This window comes from Melanotaenia boesemani, chromosome 8 (genome assembly GCF_017639745.1).
Source record: "Melanotaenia boesemani isolate fMelBoe1 chromosome 8, fMelBoe1.pri, whole genome shotgun sequence".
NCBI classification, from domain to species: Eukaryota; Metazoa; Chordata; class Actinopteri; order Atheriniformes; family Melanotaeniidae; genus Melanotaenia; species Melanotaenia boesemani.
In genome coordinates this window covers 25,637,239-25,655,944 of record NC_055689.1, presented here as the reverse complement: position 1 = coordinate 25,655,944, position 18,706 = coordinate 25,637,239, and the positions used below count along the sequence as shown (strand labels likewise).

The following is an 18,706-nucleotide window of genomic DNA, read 5'->3' as shown; positions in this document are numbered from 1 at the left end:
GTGCACAGACAAAAACATTATCACCAAGAAGAAGGGGCTCCACATATGAACAGGAAGTCAAGATTTCTTTTAGAGGATCAAAAGATGGAAAAGATGTAAGACAGAGGTGACAACAGTGTTGGATCCTTCTTTGCTTTTCACCTTCTTAGGTGTGTGAGTCTTGGAAAAATCCAGTGTATTGAATTTCTGTGAAAAGTATTTGACTTTAATCTCCTAAAGTCTCTGTCAGATACCACAAACCCTGAAAAGACTTGTTCCCTGATGCATCCTCAATCATGGTTCCTCTCTTCTAAATTCTCTGTCCTTCAGATGGGGTTTAGGAATGAGGACATTTGTTAAAATACACTGCCTGTCCTAAAAACGAGTAACACTAATCATTTTATTGGACCACTTTAGTTTTGATTACAGCACCCATTCACTGTGGCATCGTTTCAATAAGCTGTCGCATTTATTTTTGTCCAGAGCGGCATGAATTTTTATGATGATTTCACCAATCGTTTAAGTGATCATTGATCATTTATGATTATTTTCCCGTCACATTCCTCTAACACGATGGTTCCCCGCTATCCTTCCTGTTGTTAATAATGCGTTGCACAGATCTTAACCCAATCTTTTCGGCATGTTTATTCTGCTTTTTGCCAGTAATTTGACCAGAAGCAGACAAACATCTTTTCCATGACAACAGGATGTGTTGTTGTTGAAGAAATAAGAAGCTACTCAATGCATCTCTTGGGTTAAAACATTTGTTGCCAGCTGAAACATCATCATACATGCAGTAACTAGCCAAAGGGAAACTCTTACTGCTTAGATAAATCCAGGTGGAAACTTTTTTTCTCTCTCTTTTTTTTTTTTTTTTCGCAAGGCAGTGTGTTTGGCTGAATTATTTTCTGAGGAGATGAGGCGATCCTTGCCTCAATAAGAAACTAAACAACTGCGATGGACAACTACAAGAAAAAAACAATGAATAAAGCTTTTATTCTGGGATTGGTTAAATCTCTGGAAATATCTGTGATATTATCATATTTAGGAAAACACTGACCAGTCCCGTCAGTTTATTCTGGCTCAGACTGGAAACAGCTGGCAAGTCGTGTCATTTTAATCATAGCCAGTCATTTTCAGTCCCCCTACTGTGTATACAGTCTTCTCTGAAACTAAACTTTTTGCATATTAGTAGAAATTTTACATATGAATGTTTATTCCAATTTTGTTTTATCTTTTCTTATTCACATCTTCCAAAAACAAAACAAAACCTCCAAAAGGAATCCCACCTTCAGATTCTAGTAGCATGGGGAGCCAGGTTGGGACCTTGCCACCTCTGATCCTGTCCCTGCAAACCAGTAAGCTCTCAGATCAGCTTTGACAGACATATATTACTCTGCCTGCTGACAAGGAGGCTTTATTAAAGCGCTTTCATGTGGAAAACAAGAACAAGAATCTGACACTGAGCACTGAACTCACTGCTGCTGCAGCACAGATGTTGGGGCAGTGTTTTCCTCCCAGACAGGCCTTTTACAATACACTGAGGATAGCTTGTAGCTTTAGGCAAGTATATAGTCTTCATTTATGTTTATATTTTTTCCCCTTGCCACTAGCTTTATGTCCACTTTAAGTTACCACTCAAAACATGTTATCTGTGCCAAAACTGTGACTGCTTTGAAGTGTGTATCTGCGAGTGGTTAGAGGAGCGGCGGGGAGAGGACAGTTTGGATTTTAGGAGGAAGGGAGGAGGAGGGAGGGAGGACCCATGAGTAAGTTTTATCTAAAACAGCTGCTCCGGTCCTGCTTTTTAGCATCGGTTTGTAATTCCAATCCTCTGTCAAAGTCCTCTCCCCATTAAATGATTTACCCATTAGCTATAATTCACTTTGACTCATTTAAAGGACTAGAAAGATCATATCTGGGGATGTGGGGACTTTGTCAAGTAATTACTACTGTATGTGGAAATTAAATGAAGTGTTAAAAAGACCTTAATTGAGACAAGGCAGTTTTGACAGCGGTGTGGTTTTGCAAAACTGGTCCTATGTGCTGAAAATATGTATAGATTGAAGTGAAGAAAACCCAAATTACTTGATTTTGTATAGGTTTTTGAATCCTTGTTTATCTTTTTCCATCAGGGATGTGTAACCCCAAGAACTACAGCGACTCTCCTGCTACATCAAAGAGCACAGTCGAGGAGCTGCACCGCCCGATCCCCTCGCTGTTCCGTGCCCTCACTGAGGGTGACGCGCCGATCAACATGATGGTGGTGTCCTTCCCCGTTGCAGAGGAGCTCTCGCATCACGAGAACCTGGTTTCCTTTCTGGAGTCGCTCGACAACCAGCATCAGAATGTGTCGGTGCCTGGCAATAGCATCCACACCAGCTACGACAACCAAGGTAACATCCGGAAATGTATTAATTCACACCTGACTACCTGCTCTGTTCAAGAATTCATGTTTGTTTCTTTGTTTTTTGGTTTGCTTTTTTTCCCCTAACAATACATTGATAAAGCAACTCATGTGCTTACGCTTATTGTCTTACTTTCTCATGAGATAATAGACAGATGTTATGATATTCATTTATTTATCTAAGAATTTGCTGTTGTTTACTTACTCTTCCATTTATGATGGCAAGCCACAACAACAGACCCAAACCATGATACTAACCATATGTTTTACAATTAGAATTTGTTTGGGAATTTAGCGATGTTTTGAGGTCACATTCATGCAGAAATGGAGAATAAATCTGAGAAGGTCAGAAATTATTTCCCCCATTGTATATGAGGCATGTCTTTTTAAAGTTTTTTTTTTTTTTAAGATAAATGTAGTGCTGAAACATTGATAAAATCATTAACAGCTAATTGTTTAACATTGATCAAGACAGTTAAGTGAATTAAGCCTGGAAAAAAAAAATTCATGTTACGTTTCCTTCGTAGTTCTGGTTTCATGTTGGCACTGTGACTCTAGGAGATAAAAAAACCTCTACCGAGATAGACTCCCCCCTCTGCTGTTTTGTGTTGGTTTTCAATAATAAATGACTGTTGAGCTTCAACACCAGATTACTGTCTGAGCTGCTCATTACACTATGTTTAGTATAGGGCGGCATGGCTCCGTGGGTACAGTGGTTGTCTTGTAGACTGAGGGTTGCCGGTTTGATTCTGGCCTGGAAGCTCATGTTGAGGTGTCCTTGAGCAAAACACCAAACTCCAAATTGCTCTTGTTGGGTTGTGGTTGAGCGCCTTGCATGGCAGCTTCCCCACCATCAGTGCCTGAATGGGTGAATGGGACGTATGGTGTAAAGTGCTTTGGGTGTCGTTTCAGGTACAGTAAAGTGCTATATAAATGCAGACCATTTACTATAGGAAAAACACAGTTGATAATTAAAAAATGTGAGTAAATTTAACTTTATTAATGCCTTTGGGCATAGCAGGGCAACAACGGCTCCAGCAATGTGTTCAATGAATGACAGTGTGCCATCAAAAAGAATCAGAACAACTGAGTTTTAAGGTCTGAAAGTTGTGTAGTGTTGCTTTAAGATAAAAGTAGTTTGCAACAAATATGTGCTATTTAACCTTTTGATACCTGAATTTATTTACAATTATATAAAAACAAAATAAAAAATAGCAAAACAGAAAAGACTGTAATAAAATAAAATATTAAATTAAATAATTAAATAATAAATAAATACTATAAACTAAAACATGCAAATGAAAGTAAATAAATTATTACAAATCAATTAAATAACTCAGTTAAATAAAAATATTAAAAAATTTAAGAAGACTGGAAGTTGTTTTTGTTGATAATTTGCATGAAGGGGTTAAGGGGGCAGAACGTTAGAAATACTTTTTTTTTTTTTTTCATGGCAGACATTTTTGACTTGAAATAGTTGGACAAGCTTGAAAGTATTAATGAGGGCTGCATTCCACCTCTGCACCTGTGCATGGCGTGCTGCTTCGTTATAGAACGTGCACAAAAACAAAACGTCCTCTAAATGGAATGCGGCCCTCATTAATACACCTGTTTATTCCCTGTTATTTCCACTCATTTCATGTCCGCCATGAGAAAAAGCTGCTGTCAATGTGGCATTGATGTCTTAAAAGGGTTTGCACCAAATAAATTAATGGTGGTCAACTAGAATTTCCTCTTCTTAGCATTAAGATTACTTTAAGTATAAAAAGCCTGCATAATGGCTGTGACAAGGCAATATCAAGAGAAAGTTGTGATTTTGTTTTTTGTTTTTTTTTTTTCCATTTGATTATGTCCAGGAGATTGAGTTCTTTTATTAGTTCCACGTGTGCTATAATCAACATGAGATTATGCATAATTTGGTAGCAGTCTTTAAATGGTTTTCTATGATGACCCTGTTGTAGTAAAATTAGAGCTGAAGCCGAATAACGAAAAGGGCAACGCTTGAGTTTGATTTTCATCCTCTGAATTGGAAAGTGCTGCAAAAGATTTCCAGTTAAGGGCATAATATCTGGGTTGAAAATGTTGCTCTTCTGCCATCTTTTACTTTTATTTGTGGCAGTTTTGGCTCCAGTTCTCCTTGCAATAAAATCTAAGAGCATTCCCACAAAGCTGAGCGGTTAACTCATTACACTCACTGAAACATGTGGAAGCAAATTTATGCCATCTCTTTCGTAAAAGTAGGAGCACTGAGGGTTAATCACTTGTTCTGGTAAACAGTGTTTGCAGTATTTATGACTCACTTGTTTTGCCCATTCTTTTTTATTTTAATTTCAGAGAACATGTGCACGGTGGTCTACTTTGACGACTGCGTGTCCATCCGTCAGTGTAAACTATACTGTGAGTCAATGGGAGGATCAAAGTACCGCTGGTTTCACAACGCTTGCTGCCAGTGCATCGGACCGGAGTGCGTGGACTACGGCAGCAAGGCTGTGAAGTGTTTGAACTGTCTGTTCTGAAGGGTGGGCACATATTGGTACCAAATGTCTGGTCCGTCCCAGAGGACTGAGGACAGAGGAACTTATGACTGTTATGTGTTAGCATTCCTCAGTTACCTTGTAAAATACCCCCCAAAGCCCCTCTCCTATCCCTGCAAAATGTTTTATTCTGCTGTTATTGTTTCACTGTATATTTTTAGATATGTTTTCAATAGTGTTTTTTTTACTAGAGGTGTATATGAATAATGTATTTTTGCAATAATGGTCAGCTAAATCCCAGTCTCATGCCAAATAAAGACAAATTTGGTGACATGGACTGTTTTTGTTTCACACTAGAGTCTTATTTTAAAATAAATGTATGATTTGTGATATTTTTTTTTTAAAAGAAAAATAACCTAAAATGCATACAGCATTAGCAGAAATATAAATGTTGCTCTTCCAAGTTGCCTTTTTCCTCCTCTAATCTTAGTTTAATGTTGCCCGAGTCAGGAAATACATCATTTCCTGGGGAAACAACGTTGTTATTATTCCATTCTGGTCCACAGGTGTTCAGTGCTCGCTGACCATCTCATGCAAGCCAAGGGGAAAACATTTACTGATGCCAATCTCTCACCGCCGCACACAAATGCTCTTTGTAATGCCAGTACATTTTCAAAAAGCAGCAGGGTGCCCTATCACTGATTATGTTCCCAATTGGCATGCAACAGCAGTTTGCACAGACTCATCTAGCAGACGCACAATGAGACCTTGTTTGTCTTTTTTTGTGATATTGAATCCCGACCTCATTTCGCCACTGCAGCTGTGGTTTGGAGCATACGGTGCCAACAAAGATCATCAGAGGACTAATTTGTTTCATATGTTGGGATGACCACCAGTTCTCCAAGTCCAACCACAACGTTTGGGAAAGTACACATGATTCAGAATAGCAAGTGGTTTCACCAAATTTAGATTATAGCTGCAATTCCAAATGCTATTTGACAGTTTCTCTTGTGGAGCGGATTAAATAACAGAGAAGTTGTGCTTAGGATCAAAATGACACCACAGCCTAAACATTCTCCATTAAATCCAGACTTTTTCTGGCCAAGAAACCTACAGACTATACAGAGGTTACAGCAGCTCTCCATTTAGAAAGCAACTACATTTTCAGTTTTGTTGACATTTGTAAAAAGGATCCTTTTTAAGAAAAGTTGTGTCAAAAAACAATATTATTTATAAGTGACACAGCAAAGACATTCAAAGTCTTGGAATATTAAAAATATATACTCATTTTGAATTTTATGCCAGCAACATGTTTCAAAAATGTTGGAATGGGCTTAAGTAAGTAAATATATTAACAGAGTGGTTTAATGCATCCTATTGAACATTTCAAGTATACGTTAAATAGCAACTGGTCCGTATGTTGTTTTTATAACCAAAGAGGTAAACTTTGAAGGTAGCAAACATAATGGTGGTCAATTAGATGAGATTAAAAAAAAAGAAAAAAAATCAAAGTAAAATTGCAAATAAGATTTTAACACTAAATATTCAGTCATGGACTGGGTTGTCTTTGCAGGCAATCACATCTTTTAAACATTTGCCACGTATGTATCACTGTTTTCTTCAGTTCTGTGCCATTTATGAAAGAAAAGAACAGGCTTAAAATCTGGTAGTGTTAACAAGGCTTAAAATTGTGAAGAAATCTCTGTATGCCTGTACTTGATTAAAATCAAATAGCGAATGTTATTGATATTCATGCTCTCAAACACCACAGCATTAAAAACAGAAATGAATATGTCGTGGAAATTGTTGCATAGTTTCATGAGCATCTCTGGAAAACAATGTATGTGAATGCAGTTTTTTCTGTATCTGCAAATTCAAGTTAAAATTTTTCTAAGCAAAGAAAAAGAAAAAGGATGCATACAAACAAGATCAAAATTATACAAAATTATATATATATATATATATTTGATGTTAGTGAAGCTTTAGTGTTTCATGCTTCATATTTAGAAGTATTCCAGATATTTCTTGCATATTTTAATGTGTTGAAAAATATTGGGAACTTTTTTAAATGTGAGACAGTCTGTAACATTAACAGCTTTGATCTCAGTAACATATCACAGATATCCCAGCATAAACATATATACCATCAAAACGTTTCTTTCTTTTCAAACTGCGTTTCCCATCATGCACTCCTGCAAGCACGCATGCGCAAATGGTTAGTTTACCGACAACCGGAAGCACCACTGTGTAAAATTGACCGAACTGGATAGTACTTGGTAAAGTTTCTTGCTTTTTATGTTTTGCTCGTTCTGTGATTGTATTGCGGTCATAAATAGACTTTAGTTTCTGTGGTAGATCATAAATGTCAGGTTGGTTTTTATTTAGACTTATCAGCAACTATTATCTTGACGAACAGGCTGGCTTATCAGCTAGCTTAGCGGGTTGGCAGCTAGCTGATTTACCGTTAGCATATGGGCCCCTCCATTCAGAAGATAGCTTTTATATTTTCACAATTTTAATGTATTTTTGCTGACATTTTTTTTTTGTTAATGTAGACACCACCCTGAGTGTTTTAAATGCAGCATGAGGATATGCAAATTGCTGTGTTTAGCTAGTTTTCTTATATAAAGTTAATCTACCCCAGCGAATGAAGATTATGATGCGAGACTGGCAAGCAGAGGCTTATTAAACAGTGTTGCTGAACAAAAAAAGCTGACGAAACTGCTAAATAATTACTCTGAATCAGTTTGATTATAACACCAATATATATAATGAGATGTATAACCTGGTGTCAGTTTTACAGTTAGTAGTAAACTATTGTATTAACACGTAAAACCACATCTGCTGTTGGGTAAACAGATCTACTTCTAAAACAGGTAAAACTGCTCAGGTTCAGTTTTGTGCTGGATTTAAGCTAAACTGTTCCACATGACCACCTGAACATCCACCTCAACAAATATCTAATTATCTTCAGAGCATGAGATGCATAATTGTTTCTGTGATTCATGAAGAGAGCTATGATTTTGTTTTTGTCTACTGCGGATGTCAGAACAAACCTGTTAAAACTATGATGTGGAGGATGTGATTGTTTGAATGGCAGAAGCCCCATCTGGTGGGAGGACATCACTGTTGCAGTTGTTCTTTTCAAGCATTCATCTTTTAAATATTCGGGCACAAATGAAAACAATTATATTTTAATGTTGATAAGTGCTCATTAGGTTACGTGTCTACAATTATTTTTAGGTTAGTAACCCTTGCCTGGATTAAAAGTAACCAATTTTGTTTCAATCGTCATTATATTTCATGTACAAGATGAATGTTTTAAAAAGTACATTAAGATAAACTCTAAAAGGAAATAAAATACTTGGACAAAAAGCTAAAATAAAATAAGATATAATGCAAGAAATAAATGTTCCAGTTTGAGGAATTTACAGTTGCTTTGATGATTGGCAGCAAATAGAAAAGTTTTTAACCCTGACCCCTCACCCCCACATATGAGGAGCATAAAAGCTGAACGCTGCCCCTTCACATTGAGTTCTGATTCTGGAAACAGAAAGTAGATTTGACCCTGATAACCTGAGGGATCTGGCTGGTTCATAACAAAACAGAAAATCCTGACTGTACTTTGGCCCCAAACCATTCAGTGCTTTATAAAACTAACAGCAGGATTTTCAAGTTGATTCTTTAACGGTAATCCAGTGTAAAAATCTGAGGACTGAAGTTAAATGATCTACTTTCTTGGTCTTAGTGAGGACTTGGGCAGGAGCGTTCTGGACTAACTGCAGCTGTCTGATGAACTTTTTGTGTGGGCAGCACTACAGTTGTCCAGTCTACTAAATGCATGGACAAGTTTTTCTAAATCCTGCTGAGACATCAGTCCTTTAATCCTTAATATGTTCTTTAAGTGATAATAGGCTGACTTCACAACTGTCTTAATGTAACTGCTAAAATTCAGGTTTGAACATCAGTGCCTCTAAGGTGGAGCCTTGGGGAGCTCAACAGGTTATTTTAGTTCACTTAGATTTATAGTTACCTATAGACACAAAGCAGTCCCTGTCTTTTTAATAGGAGTCAAAACAATTAATTGCAGTCCCAGAAAGTCCTCCTCAGTTTTTCAGCCGGTCTGGTAAAATGTTATGGTCGACCATGTCAAATGCAACACTGATATCCAGTAGCTCCAGGACTGAAAACATTAAATATATTCCTTTCAAAGCATTATTGATGAGAACGTATAAAAAATAACATTGTTTTGCATATTGGGTCAAATTGAAAGTTTGATTTTAAAGAGCTTGAGGAAACCTGTATTACCTGCGTTTGGAAAGGTTTGCCTTAAAGTTCCACAGTGTGTCTACCTCAGCCCTAATATGTATACAGTGACCTTAACAAATACCTTCTTTTATAAAACTGCACAGATAAAATTATTACTTACAATATGTCTTACCACTGCAGGTATGATGGAAAGGTGATGTGCCAATCAGAGATGCGATAAGGCCAGAGAAGCCATGACTGAGTGCTTCCTGCCCCCCAGCAGCAGCCCTGCAGAGCAGCGCAGGGCTGAGCACCCAGGGGGTGCGGCCCGGACCCCCAGCTCTGAGGAAATAAGTCCCACTAAGTTCCCCGGGTTATATCGCACAGGTGAACCATCGCCGCCTCATGATGGACATCACCATGAGCCACCTGACACCTACGTCTCGGACGATGACAAAGAGCACAACAAGAAGAAGAACAAGTTCAAGAAGAAGGAGAAAAGGAGTAAGAACTCTCTTACTTACTGCCATTTTTCTGTTTACAGTAAAGAGTCAGGCAGGAATCATAAGGTGATATGCACTGCATCTGGCTGGAATTTAATCTGGGATGTGGCATGCACAGTAAACATTTTGCTGCTGAGGAATGCCAGACATGATGAATTTGAGCTTTGGAAAACAAAAAAAGCAGGTTAAAGAAACGAAAACAAAGCTTTGTAGCACAAAGGCACTAATGTCATGTTCAGACCTCAAACTTTAATCTGTTTTTTTATCAGATTCACATTGATTCATGAACATCAAATTGTTTCCAGACTTCAAGTCCAGATTACCAATATGACATCAATGTTGAGTGAAATCAGTGCTCCTGTTAACACAGGACTGATGAGCTGCACGTCGAGGCCTTCTCCAGCCTCCCAGAACTCCCTGATGTGGACAGCAAAATAGCTTAGATTTTATATTTATACATATTTTCTTGATCACGGTTATTTGAACGAACCACAATAATTATAATTGTTTCTGATCATGTGTTTAAAAAGTAGGATGAAACTAAAAATAACAATTTTTTAGCACTTTTTCCTGCCTCATTTTCCGCTGGAGCTCTTTTAACAACATCTCGTTGCCACCATCCCTTTGGTCCAAAAACTTGGAGAAAGTGATTCATCAGATTTGTAGAGAAAAGGTGGTGGTCCAAGGAAGCAGTTGCTCAAAACTATCCAGTATTCCTAACTTGGAATCTATGGAAACTATGTTGTGGCCAAAGTCTGTTAAAGGAACAGAACTTTTCTAGTTTATTAATTCAATATTTCTGATACAATAAATGGTTCTTTAATTTATTTAGGTATATTATTAGATTATTATTTGTGTGTCTGATGCGTGCAGAACTCTTGTGTACACATGTTGGTGATGACTGGGAATGTAAATGTCTAGTTAATAAATGTTTAAAAAAAAAAAAACAAACAAACAAACAAAACAGTTTTGTTGTGGGAAGATGTTAGTACATATCTGGTGGGAATAGGTGTTGTTTAGAATGGCCAGACTTTACTAGAAGAATGCCGCTGTTGCATATTAATCAGCCACTACAAAAGCTCCTTTACGCTACATTTCTTGCCGTTATAAACTAACATTTAATTGTAATGATAAAATGATTTTTGGTAACTTTGCAGTCAAACTATTGACTTGGTTAATACATGGCTCACATGCAAATGAACGTTCACTGAGAAATGCATGGCATTTAAAAAAATCACTCAATAAAAAGTAAAGTTTTTTAGATGATTGTTTTGTAGTTTTTTAAAGATTACACATGTTATTTGTTGACTAGAAGAAAGCTGTAATTGCACCTGGAAACTACCAATCCTTACAGGTAATCTAGTGCCAACCAGTAAGTGGCATTTTAGAGAAGTGATGATTGAACAGCTGACTGAGGGGACTCTGGGGTCAGTTCAGAGACAGCCTCGCTCTTTTTCACCCTCTTCCAGCCTGTAGTCGGGGGAGTGTTTTTCATTGTTGTTCACTTTGCATCTTAATTTATTTATTTTCTATCTTTATTGAAAGGTTGAACAAAATTCAAACGTGCAAACATCACATACGTAGATTCCCCCCACTTTGCTTTTTCCCCTCCCCACACTCAGAACAGACATACATACTCACTTGTGTGGTAGCTGAGATGAAGCAATAACAAAGCCCCTGTATCCCTCCCACTCTCCCGGGTCATCCTGATTTTTCCATGTCTGTGTTTAGCTCCTATGCTAGTGTATGGTGGGAGAGAGGAAGGGATGGACAGATTCAGGGCACACCCACAGATCTCAGTAAAGGTGTGCCTGATACACAGACCTCATTCTGGCAGGGGGGGCAGAACAGATATAATTAGAGGACACTTAAACTGAGAAGAGGCCATTTACTGTTTTTGGGATGATCATGCTTGCTCTGAGGAAGACTACTTAAAACTGCGACTGCTCTGAAGAGGAGAGGTGTGAGTTGCTGTGGGAACTATGCTAAATTGGTGACTGACCTCTTTTCTAAGTCCCGACTCTCCCCCTCCTTTGCTATCTTTTCTCTTACACACATCTCTCGTCTTGTTTCTATTTCACTGCTGCCATAGTTCTGTCGTAGGAGGTAGATAAGACAAGAGTGTTTTTCCCCTCAGATTTGACCCTATTTCTTTACTCTTTTTTTTCACAGCGGAGGGATACGCCGCCTTCCAGGAGGACAGTTCAGCAGATGAAGCGGAGAGTCCTTCCAAGATGAAGCGCTCCAAGGGAATCCATGTGTTTAAGAAGCCAAGCTTCTCCAAGAAAAAAGAGAAGGACTTTAAGGTAAAAGAGAAGGGCCCCAAAGAGGACAAGGCCAAAGATAAGAAGTCAAAGGACCTGACAGCTGCAGATGTGGTCAAACAGTGGAAGGAGAAGAAGAAGAAGAAGAAGCCTACGACAGAGGCAGAGCCAGTCCCAGTGGAGACCCCGACTTTCAGGCCCATCTTTGGAGCTCCTTTGACTGAAGCTGTGAAGAGGACAGCTCTGTATGATGGAATCCAGCTGCCAGCCATCTTCAGAGAATGTGTGGACTATATTGAAAATTACGGCATGAAGTGTGAGGGCATCTACCGGGTCTCAGGTATCAAACATCATATTTTTATTTCATTTGTGAGGGGGAAAAACAAACAGAACATTTCTGCATTTCTCTTTTCTTGCAAACAGGTATGAAGTCCAAGGTGGATGAGCTGAAAGCAGCATACGACCGTGAGGAGTGCCCCTGTCTGGAGGAGTACGACCCTCACACAGTGGCCAGTCTGCTGAAGCAGTACCTCCGCGAGCTGCCAGAGAACCTGCTGGGTCGTGACCTGGCCCAGCGGTTCGAGGACGCCTGCGGCCGGCAGGTGGATGCCGAGAAGGTGACGGAGTTCACGAGGCTGATGGCTGAAGTATTGCCAGAGAGTCGACTTCTTCTGTCCTGGCTCGTCACGCATATGGACCACGTCATTGCCAGGGAGGCGGACACCAAGATGAACATTCAGAATATTTCCATTGTCCTCAACCCCACTATACAGGTCAGAGGAGGCTTTGCCCAGCAGTAACAGGCAAACTAAACATTAGAAAGAAATGTGGGGGCTTTGGCTTTACTTCAAAACTCCCCCTGGTAACAAACCAACCACGTTCTTATTGGATCAAATGATTCATCTCTGAAATTCTAGCCCAGTTCAGTGAAGCTAATTTATCCCCACAGGAGACATCTCCATGGCTGCTCCACTTTCTCTGAACCATCGTAGTAATAACTACAACACTAAAAAAAAAACATGGTGCTCAATTAATAAGTGGAATCCAGAATTTGTATAATGAGGCCAAGTAAATATGCAGGAATTTGGGTTGTGGACAAACTGGTGCAGAGACATGGGTCATTAGAAGGGGAGATGCAGCCCGTCTGTCTCCTTTGTGCTCATTTTCCTCAGCTGATTGGTTTATATTGCTTTCAGATTGGAAATCGTGTTCTTTACATTTTTTTCACCCACGTGAGGGAGCTGTTTGGAGACGTTGTCCTGAAGCCGGTGGTGCGGCCGCTCCGCTGGTCCAACATGGCGACGATGCCGGCTCTGCCTGAGACACAGGAGAGTATCAAAGAGGAGATCAGACGACAGGTAAGTCCAGCTGTGGCCTTGAGAGCATTATTAACAGAAGAAACGTCTCCATCCAGCACTAATGACAAAGATTTGCTGGTTTTAGCTTCTTAAATTAGGACTTCAGCTTTTTTTTCTGCTACATATCCAAATCAGCTGCAGTGTTATAATAATCCAACATATTTCTAAAGTTATCATTACTAATCAGGGTCTATGGTGTTACATAACAGAAAGGAATGGAGTTAATTGAGCTTCATACTGTTAGTTGCACACTCTTTGTTTTTATGTTTTCCAGCCCTCCATCAACATGTAATAAATTCCAGATCACGGTACAATCTAAATTAAAAACTTGTAAATAATTAATCTCACACTCAGTCACTGACTAATTACTGGAGCATTTTTACTTTTTGCAGATATTAATAAATTAATAATAGAAACTTTTTTAAAAATGGGGGAAAAAAGTAAAAATTTTGGAAGAAAGTGTTTTATGTTTGGAAAAGTTGTGAAACACCTCAATAAATGCAGCTAAAGCTGAGTTTTCATTTTGACAGCCTAATGTAGAACTGTGCTGTGGGATTCCTGTAGCTGATGAGTGCACCTTTACTGAAGGACAACCACATATTTTGGGGAACTCAGAGTACAATTACTGTGGTTGGTCTACTTAGTAAATGTTTGCACAACATACGGCTTTGCTTAAACATGTAATTCACATGTGGCACATAAAGGAAAAATGCAACAGGTTGCAGTTGTGTCATGATTCTAACTCCATAACAACTGTTTCTGCTGCTTAAATCTCATTTTAAAAGCCCCACCAGTCTATGTAAATTAGTTTGATGCTCATACACATAATTTCCTCTTTACTATGTTGCAGCAGTTTAAGCAAGTCTGGGTCAGACCAAGATATAAATCTATCTTTTTCAAACAGCGCAAGTGGGAAATGCAGCAGTTACAATAAATAAAAACATTGTCCAAACTTTTCTCCATCGTGGTTTTACTTAGGATATTTAGCTGCAGCACTAAACCTCTTTGTACAACATCAAAGCCAAATAGAGAGAAAACAGTTAAAACAGCAGCTTGGGCTCCTCTTAGTCAACCACTGCTGTCCTATCTTTAAACACAATCCAGTCTTTGTTAGCTAGATGTGAGTTTTTATTACAAATGACATGTTATGATAAAACTAACTCTAAAAGGACGTGGTGAGTTTTGCGTGCTGGTGTGACTTCTCTTGGTGATGGTGCAGAAAGTGTCCTTGAGGGAAGTAAAATATTGTGTTTATCTGAGTTGATCAAGACACGTGGCTTATGCATGAATACTCACACGAGCATAGCTAACTTACATTAGTTCTGCATCAATCTGACAATGAGGAATAAATTGGACAAAATTCTTGTCTCTTACAAAGTGAAACCAGTGAGGTATTTAAATATTGGGATGGTATTTCTGCTGCTCTCCCTGCATATTTGAAGGATTCTCAGGTTTAATTTGAAACGGGTAAATTGGTCAATTTGAACCAGTAATATGAAGGTGTTTATGTTTAGGAGTTCCTGCTGAACTGCCTGCACAGAGACCTCCAGGCAGGTGTGAAGGACTTGTCCAAAGAGGAGCGACTCTGGGAGGTCCAGAGAATCTTGACCGCTCTCAAACGCAAGCTGAGAGAGGCAAAACGTCAGGTAAGTTGTCCCGCCGAATGTTTGCTTATTTCTTAAAAGGATAGTTTCAATTACAATTTATCAGTGTATCTTTCCTCTGTGTGGCTTCAGGAGTGTGAGAGTAAGATAGCTCAGGAGATAGCCAGCTTGTCAAAGGAAGATGTCTCCAAAGAGGAAATGACTGAAAATGAAGAGGAAGTCATCAACTTACTTTTAGCACAGGTGCGTCATAAATCCAAACACTTTGATACACTCAGATAAAAAAATGACAGTAAACATCTGTTTTAAAATGCTGCTTGTACCACTCTCATATAATAAATTTGCTGATCCCATTTCTTCTGGATAACCAGGAAAACGAGATCCTGACAGAGCAGGAAGAGCTGATTTCTCTTGAGCAGGTGCTGCGCAGACAGATTGCTACTGAGAAGGAAGAAATCGAGCGGCTGCGTGCAGAGATTGCAGATATACAGAGGTAAAGCTAAACTTGCTCATTAATCACTGTCATTGTGGAGTGCACGCCCCAACTGTAACCCAGCATCATATTCCTCCGTTAGTCGGCAGCAGGGACGCAGTGAAACGGAGGAATATTCATCCGACAGTGAAAGCGAGAGTGAAGATGAGGAAGAGCTGCAGATGATACTAGAAGATCTACAGAAACAAAATGAGGAACTAGAGGTGAGAAAACTTTCACCGTAATTTACTTTAGTGTTTTGTCATAAATGGTCGTGTGGAAAGAAAACACCCATTTTTAGTTTTCAGGTTTCACGTATCTGTACATAAAGACAAAAAAAGAATTCTCTACAGGTCTTGAAATTGGGTAAAAAGGACCACAGATAAACAGCCATAAACCACATTTTACATTGTTAGATTATTTAAGAAAAACCCAGTAAATCGCTTGAGTTCAGATCACCTGAAAAGTTATGTGGTCATTTCCAAACTTTTGCCTCCTTTAGCAACGCTTACAGACATGGACAACATTGTTGGCACCCCTCCCTCTGTTAGAGAAAGAAAGACCCACTATGGTAACTGAAATAACTTTAAACTGCAGCCAGCCTCTCTGGACATGACCGCATCATCAGACGTGTCAGATCACATCTTCCCTCACTGTTTGAGCCAAAGTGAATATCATAGAAGACGACCAAGAAGGACACCACTGTTGAAAGCAAATCATTAAAAAGCCAGACTAGAATTTGCCACCGTGCATATTGACAAACCACAAAGCCTCTGGGACAGTGTGTTTTGGACAGATGAAACCAAAGTGGAGCTTTGTGGAGCCCTGTGTTTACAGATGCAAAAATAAAGCAGCACAGTCCCTACGTGAAACATGGGGGAGGCTCGGTTATGTTCTGGAGCTGCTTTGCTACATCTGGAACTGGACGTCTTGAATCTGTGCAGGGTACAATGAAATCTCAAGACTGTCAAGGCATTCTGGAACAAAATGAGCTGCCTATGTCAGAAAGCTTGGTCTCAGTTGCAGGTCATGGGTTTTCCAACAGGTTTCACAGATTTTCACTCGTACTAAGGACTAATAAAATATATATAAACACAAAGACTAATAAGAGAGGGTTCAGTGAGGTTCGGTTTAGAGTTGAAGTCCCAGGTGGGGGATTAAAAAGTGGAAAAATGTATAGAAACATGAATATAATAATAATGATCTGCTTTAGGAAGGGTATAATAATGAGATATAATTGCAATAACTAAGCATATTTAGCAGCCCGATGATCATGTAAAACCCTTCTCATTAAGACCTCTGGGATATACAGTATCTAATCTAGCTATCCATATTTTTTCAGCTCGACGTCTCTGGGCAGTTTATTTTTATAAAAATATTTTTTTATTTATTATTAATTTATTCCCTTTCAAATTATTTCAGTGACCATTGTTTGCTTTTCTTTCATTAACTGAAGGGTGCCAACAATTTTGTCCATGTCTGTAAATGTTAGTGTTCATCACAATGCAATTAGAAAACGACCAAAAAAAAGTGACTTGTTTGAAAGAATGCATACTTTCCTTTTTCTAACTGTACCTAAAGGCTAACTAACGTATTTGTTTTAATGTTTGTTGAGGCTTTTGTATGATGCAGTTGAGCCCTATACAGTGGAAGGATCTATTCACATTGTCTGCATTTCATTGCCCCATAGAACAAAAACACCCACCTGAACCAGGCCATCCATGAGGAGCAGGAAGCCATCCTAGAGCTCCGAGTCCAGCTTCGTCTCCTGCAGAGCCACAAACAGCAGCAGGAACTGACCGCCCAGCCGCCAGCCGAGCAGGCTCCTCCAACACAGCCAAGCCCGGAGGCCCGCAGCGAGGAGCAAACCAAACGCTCCGTCGCCGCCGTGGCTGTTGCTGCCACTGAAGTAGCCTCGACCAATGGAAAGGCAGCTAAGGATCCTTTAAAGCCCTCGCCAAGCAAAGACAGAAGAGACACCAACATGTGAGATCTCAGTGATGCATCTAGCTGTACGTCTCTACCGCTGGTCAGTTGTCCTGTAGTCTGCTTGCTATCCGCCAGAGATGCGTTAATCAGTGATTGTGGCCACTCTCTGGTCACTAAACAAAAATCTGTTACGTAGTCATTAGCGTCCTGACTTAATGTGTCATTCTCCTGTGTGAATACAAAACCTAGAAACAGTAGCAGACAACTGGTTACCACTGTGAGACTCGCAGAGACCATATTTTCAAATCTGCAGTGCCAAGCCTGTACGGAGGAGGAGGAGGGGTGAAAGGGGAAATGAAGGGATTCCTGAAGGGGAGTGGGGGAATGTAAGAGAGATTACTCAGTTTATTTTCCACTGTTAAGTGAATCAAGAAGTGATTACAAAACCAGTTATGATTCTAGTCCCTTGTAACTTAGTTTTATCCCTCACCTTAATGTCAGGATAGAGACCACTGTGCCATAAGAGACAACTCCCAGAGAACCACTGATACTTAAGTAATGAAGAATTTACGATTGGTCCATCTGTATATTATATATTTAAGTAGTATTCTGGCAAATATGGACAAATATGACTGTTAAAGAAATACATTAGTTTGAATTTTAGTTTTTTGTTTTTTTTAGTTATGTATAAATAAATTTATTGTAGATGCTTTCCAGTCTTTAAACAGCAGATGCACAAAAAGCTATGATGTTCCACCTTGCAGCTCACCGGCGGATGAAAACAAGAGTGGCAAACAAATACGCAACAGAAGTATACTCATCACTGCAAAGTGCAGGCAAACGCTAACGCAGTCATCTCTTCTGTTATCGTAGCCTCTTCTTTACTAACATGGAAATGAGAAAATTACATTTGCTCTGTTTAATGTTGATGTAACAGATCTGTGGTCTCCAAAACGTCTGCAGACATGGAGGAGGTTTATTTGGTTTTGTTGTGTATTTGATTGTGGGTTTTTTTTATTATTCCTGTGTGAAGTCATAAATGGCATCAGCTTTAATAAAATAAATAAAAATCAATCATTTCATAAAAGATCTGTGACTGTTGCAAAGTCCTGTCATTGTTCAATACTATTAAAAAGCAAAGGCATGGCCTGATTTATGTTCTGTATATTGTAAAATTGCAAACAACCTATTTTCAACTCTGTTGTTTTGTCATATGCTTCTTTTGTTTTTAACATTATTGACGTATGGATAATACTAGTGTGACTGCCCCTGCTTTGGTCACGGACCAATGGAAGCAATCTCATCTAGACTCATGATTCAGCATTTTTAATCCTGTGACTGAAAAAGACACATGACGGATTGGGGCTCAGAAGCTTCTCGTGAGGTTATTTTCATATTCAGAGCTTTTGTAGCACATCGTTGCAGACAGACTAATGCTGTGAAAAATAAAAGTGTCTGTCTGAATCTC

The 18,706-nt window shown here is 39.1% G+C and overlaps 2 protein-coding genes and 1 long non-coding RNA gene across 4 annotated transcripts in view; 2 read left to right on the top strand and 1 right to left on the bottom strand.

Annotated features, from left to right (window-relative positions):
• Window positions 1–5,191, top strand: part of twsg1a (twisted gastrulation BMP signaling modulator 1a) — a 16,276-nt gene extending 11,085 nt beyond the window's left edge. For both annotated transcript variants that reach the window (XM_041993134.1, XM_041993133.1), the window contains exons 4-5: window positions 2,115–2,375; window positions 4,721–5,191. In XM_041993134.1, the coding sequence (XP_041849068.1) occupies window positions 2,115–2,375; window positions 4,721–4,902 (443 nt within the window). In that variant the 3' untranslated portion in view covers window positions 4,903–5,191. The remainder of the gene's footprint in view (window positions 1–2,114; window positions 2,376–4,720) is intronic.
• LOC121644888 overlaps window positions 1–9,139 on the bottom strand; it is a 20,258-nt gene extending 11,119 nt beyond the window's left edge. The window contains exon 1 of the long non-coding RNA XR_006011327.1: window positions 8,824–9,139. This is a non-coding gene — a long non-coding RNA (uncharacterized LOC121644888). The remainder of the gene's footprint in view (window positions 1–8,823) is intronic.
• Window positions 7,056–18,706, top strand: ralbp1 (ralA binding protein 1). The gene is made up of 10 exons (XM_041993129.1): window positions 7,056–7,136; window positions 9,310–9,612; window positions 11,784–12,215; window positions 12,299–12,648; window positions 13,072–13,233; window positions 14,748–14,879; window positions 14,970–15,080; window positions 15,209–15,330; window positions 15,413–15,533; window positions 17,000–18,706. The coding sequence occupies exons 2-10, from the start codon at window positions 9,363–9,365 to the stop codon at window positions 17,297–17,299; spliced, it is 1,980 nt and encodes a 659-aa protein (XP_041849063.1). The 5' UTR covers window positions 7,056–7,136; window positions 9,310–9,362; the 3' UTR covers window positions 17,300–18,706.

Coding starts and splice junctions, on each gene's coding strand:
- ralbp1 (XM_041993129.1), top strand. CDS start 9,363: ATGACTGAGTGCTTCCTGCCCCCCAGCAGCAGCCCTGCAGAGCAGCGC. Junction 12,216..12,298: donor GGGCATCTACCGGGTCTCAG/GTATCAAACATC, acceptor TCTTGCAAACAG/GTATGAAGTCCAAGGTGGAT. Junction 15,534..16,999: donor AACAAAATGAGGAACTAGAG/GTGAGAAAACTT, acceptor ATTGCCCCATAG/AACAAAAACACCCACCTGAA.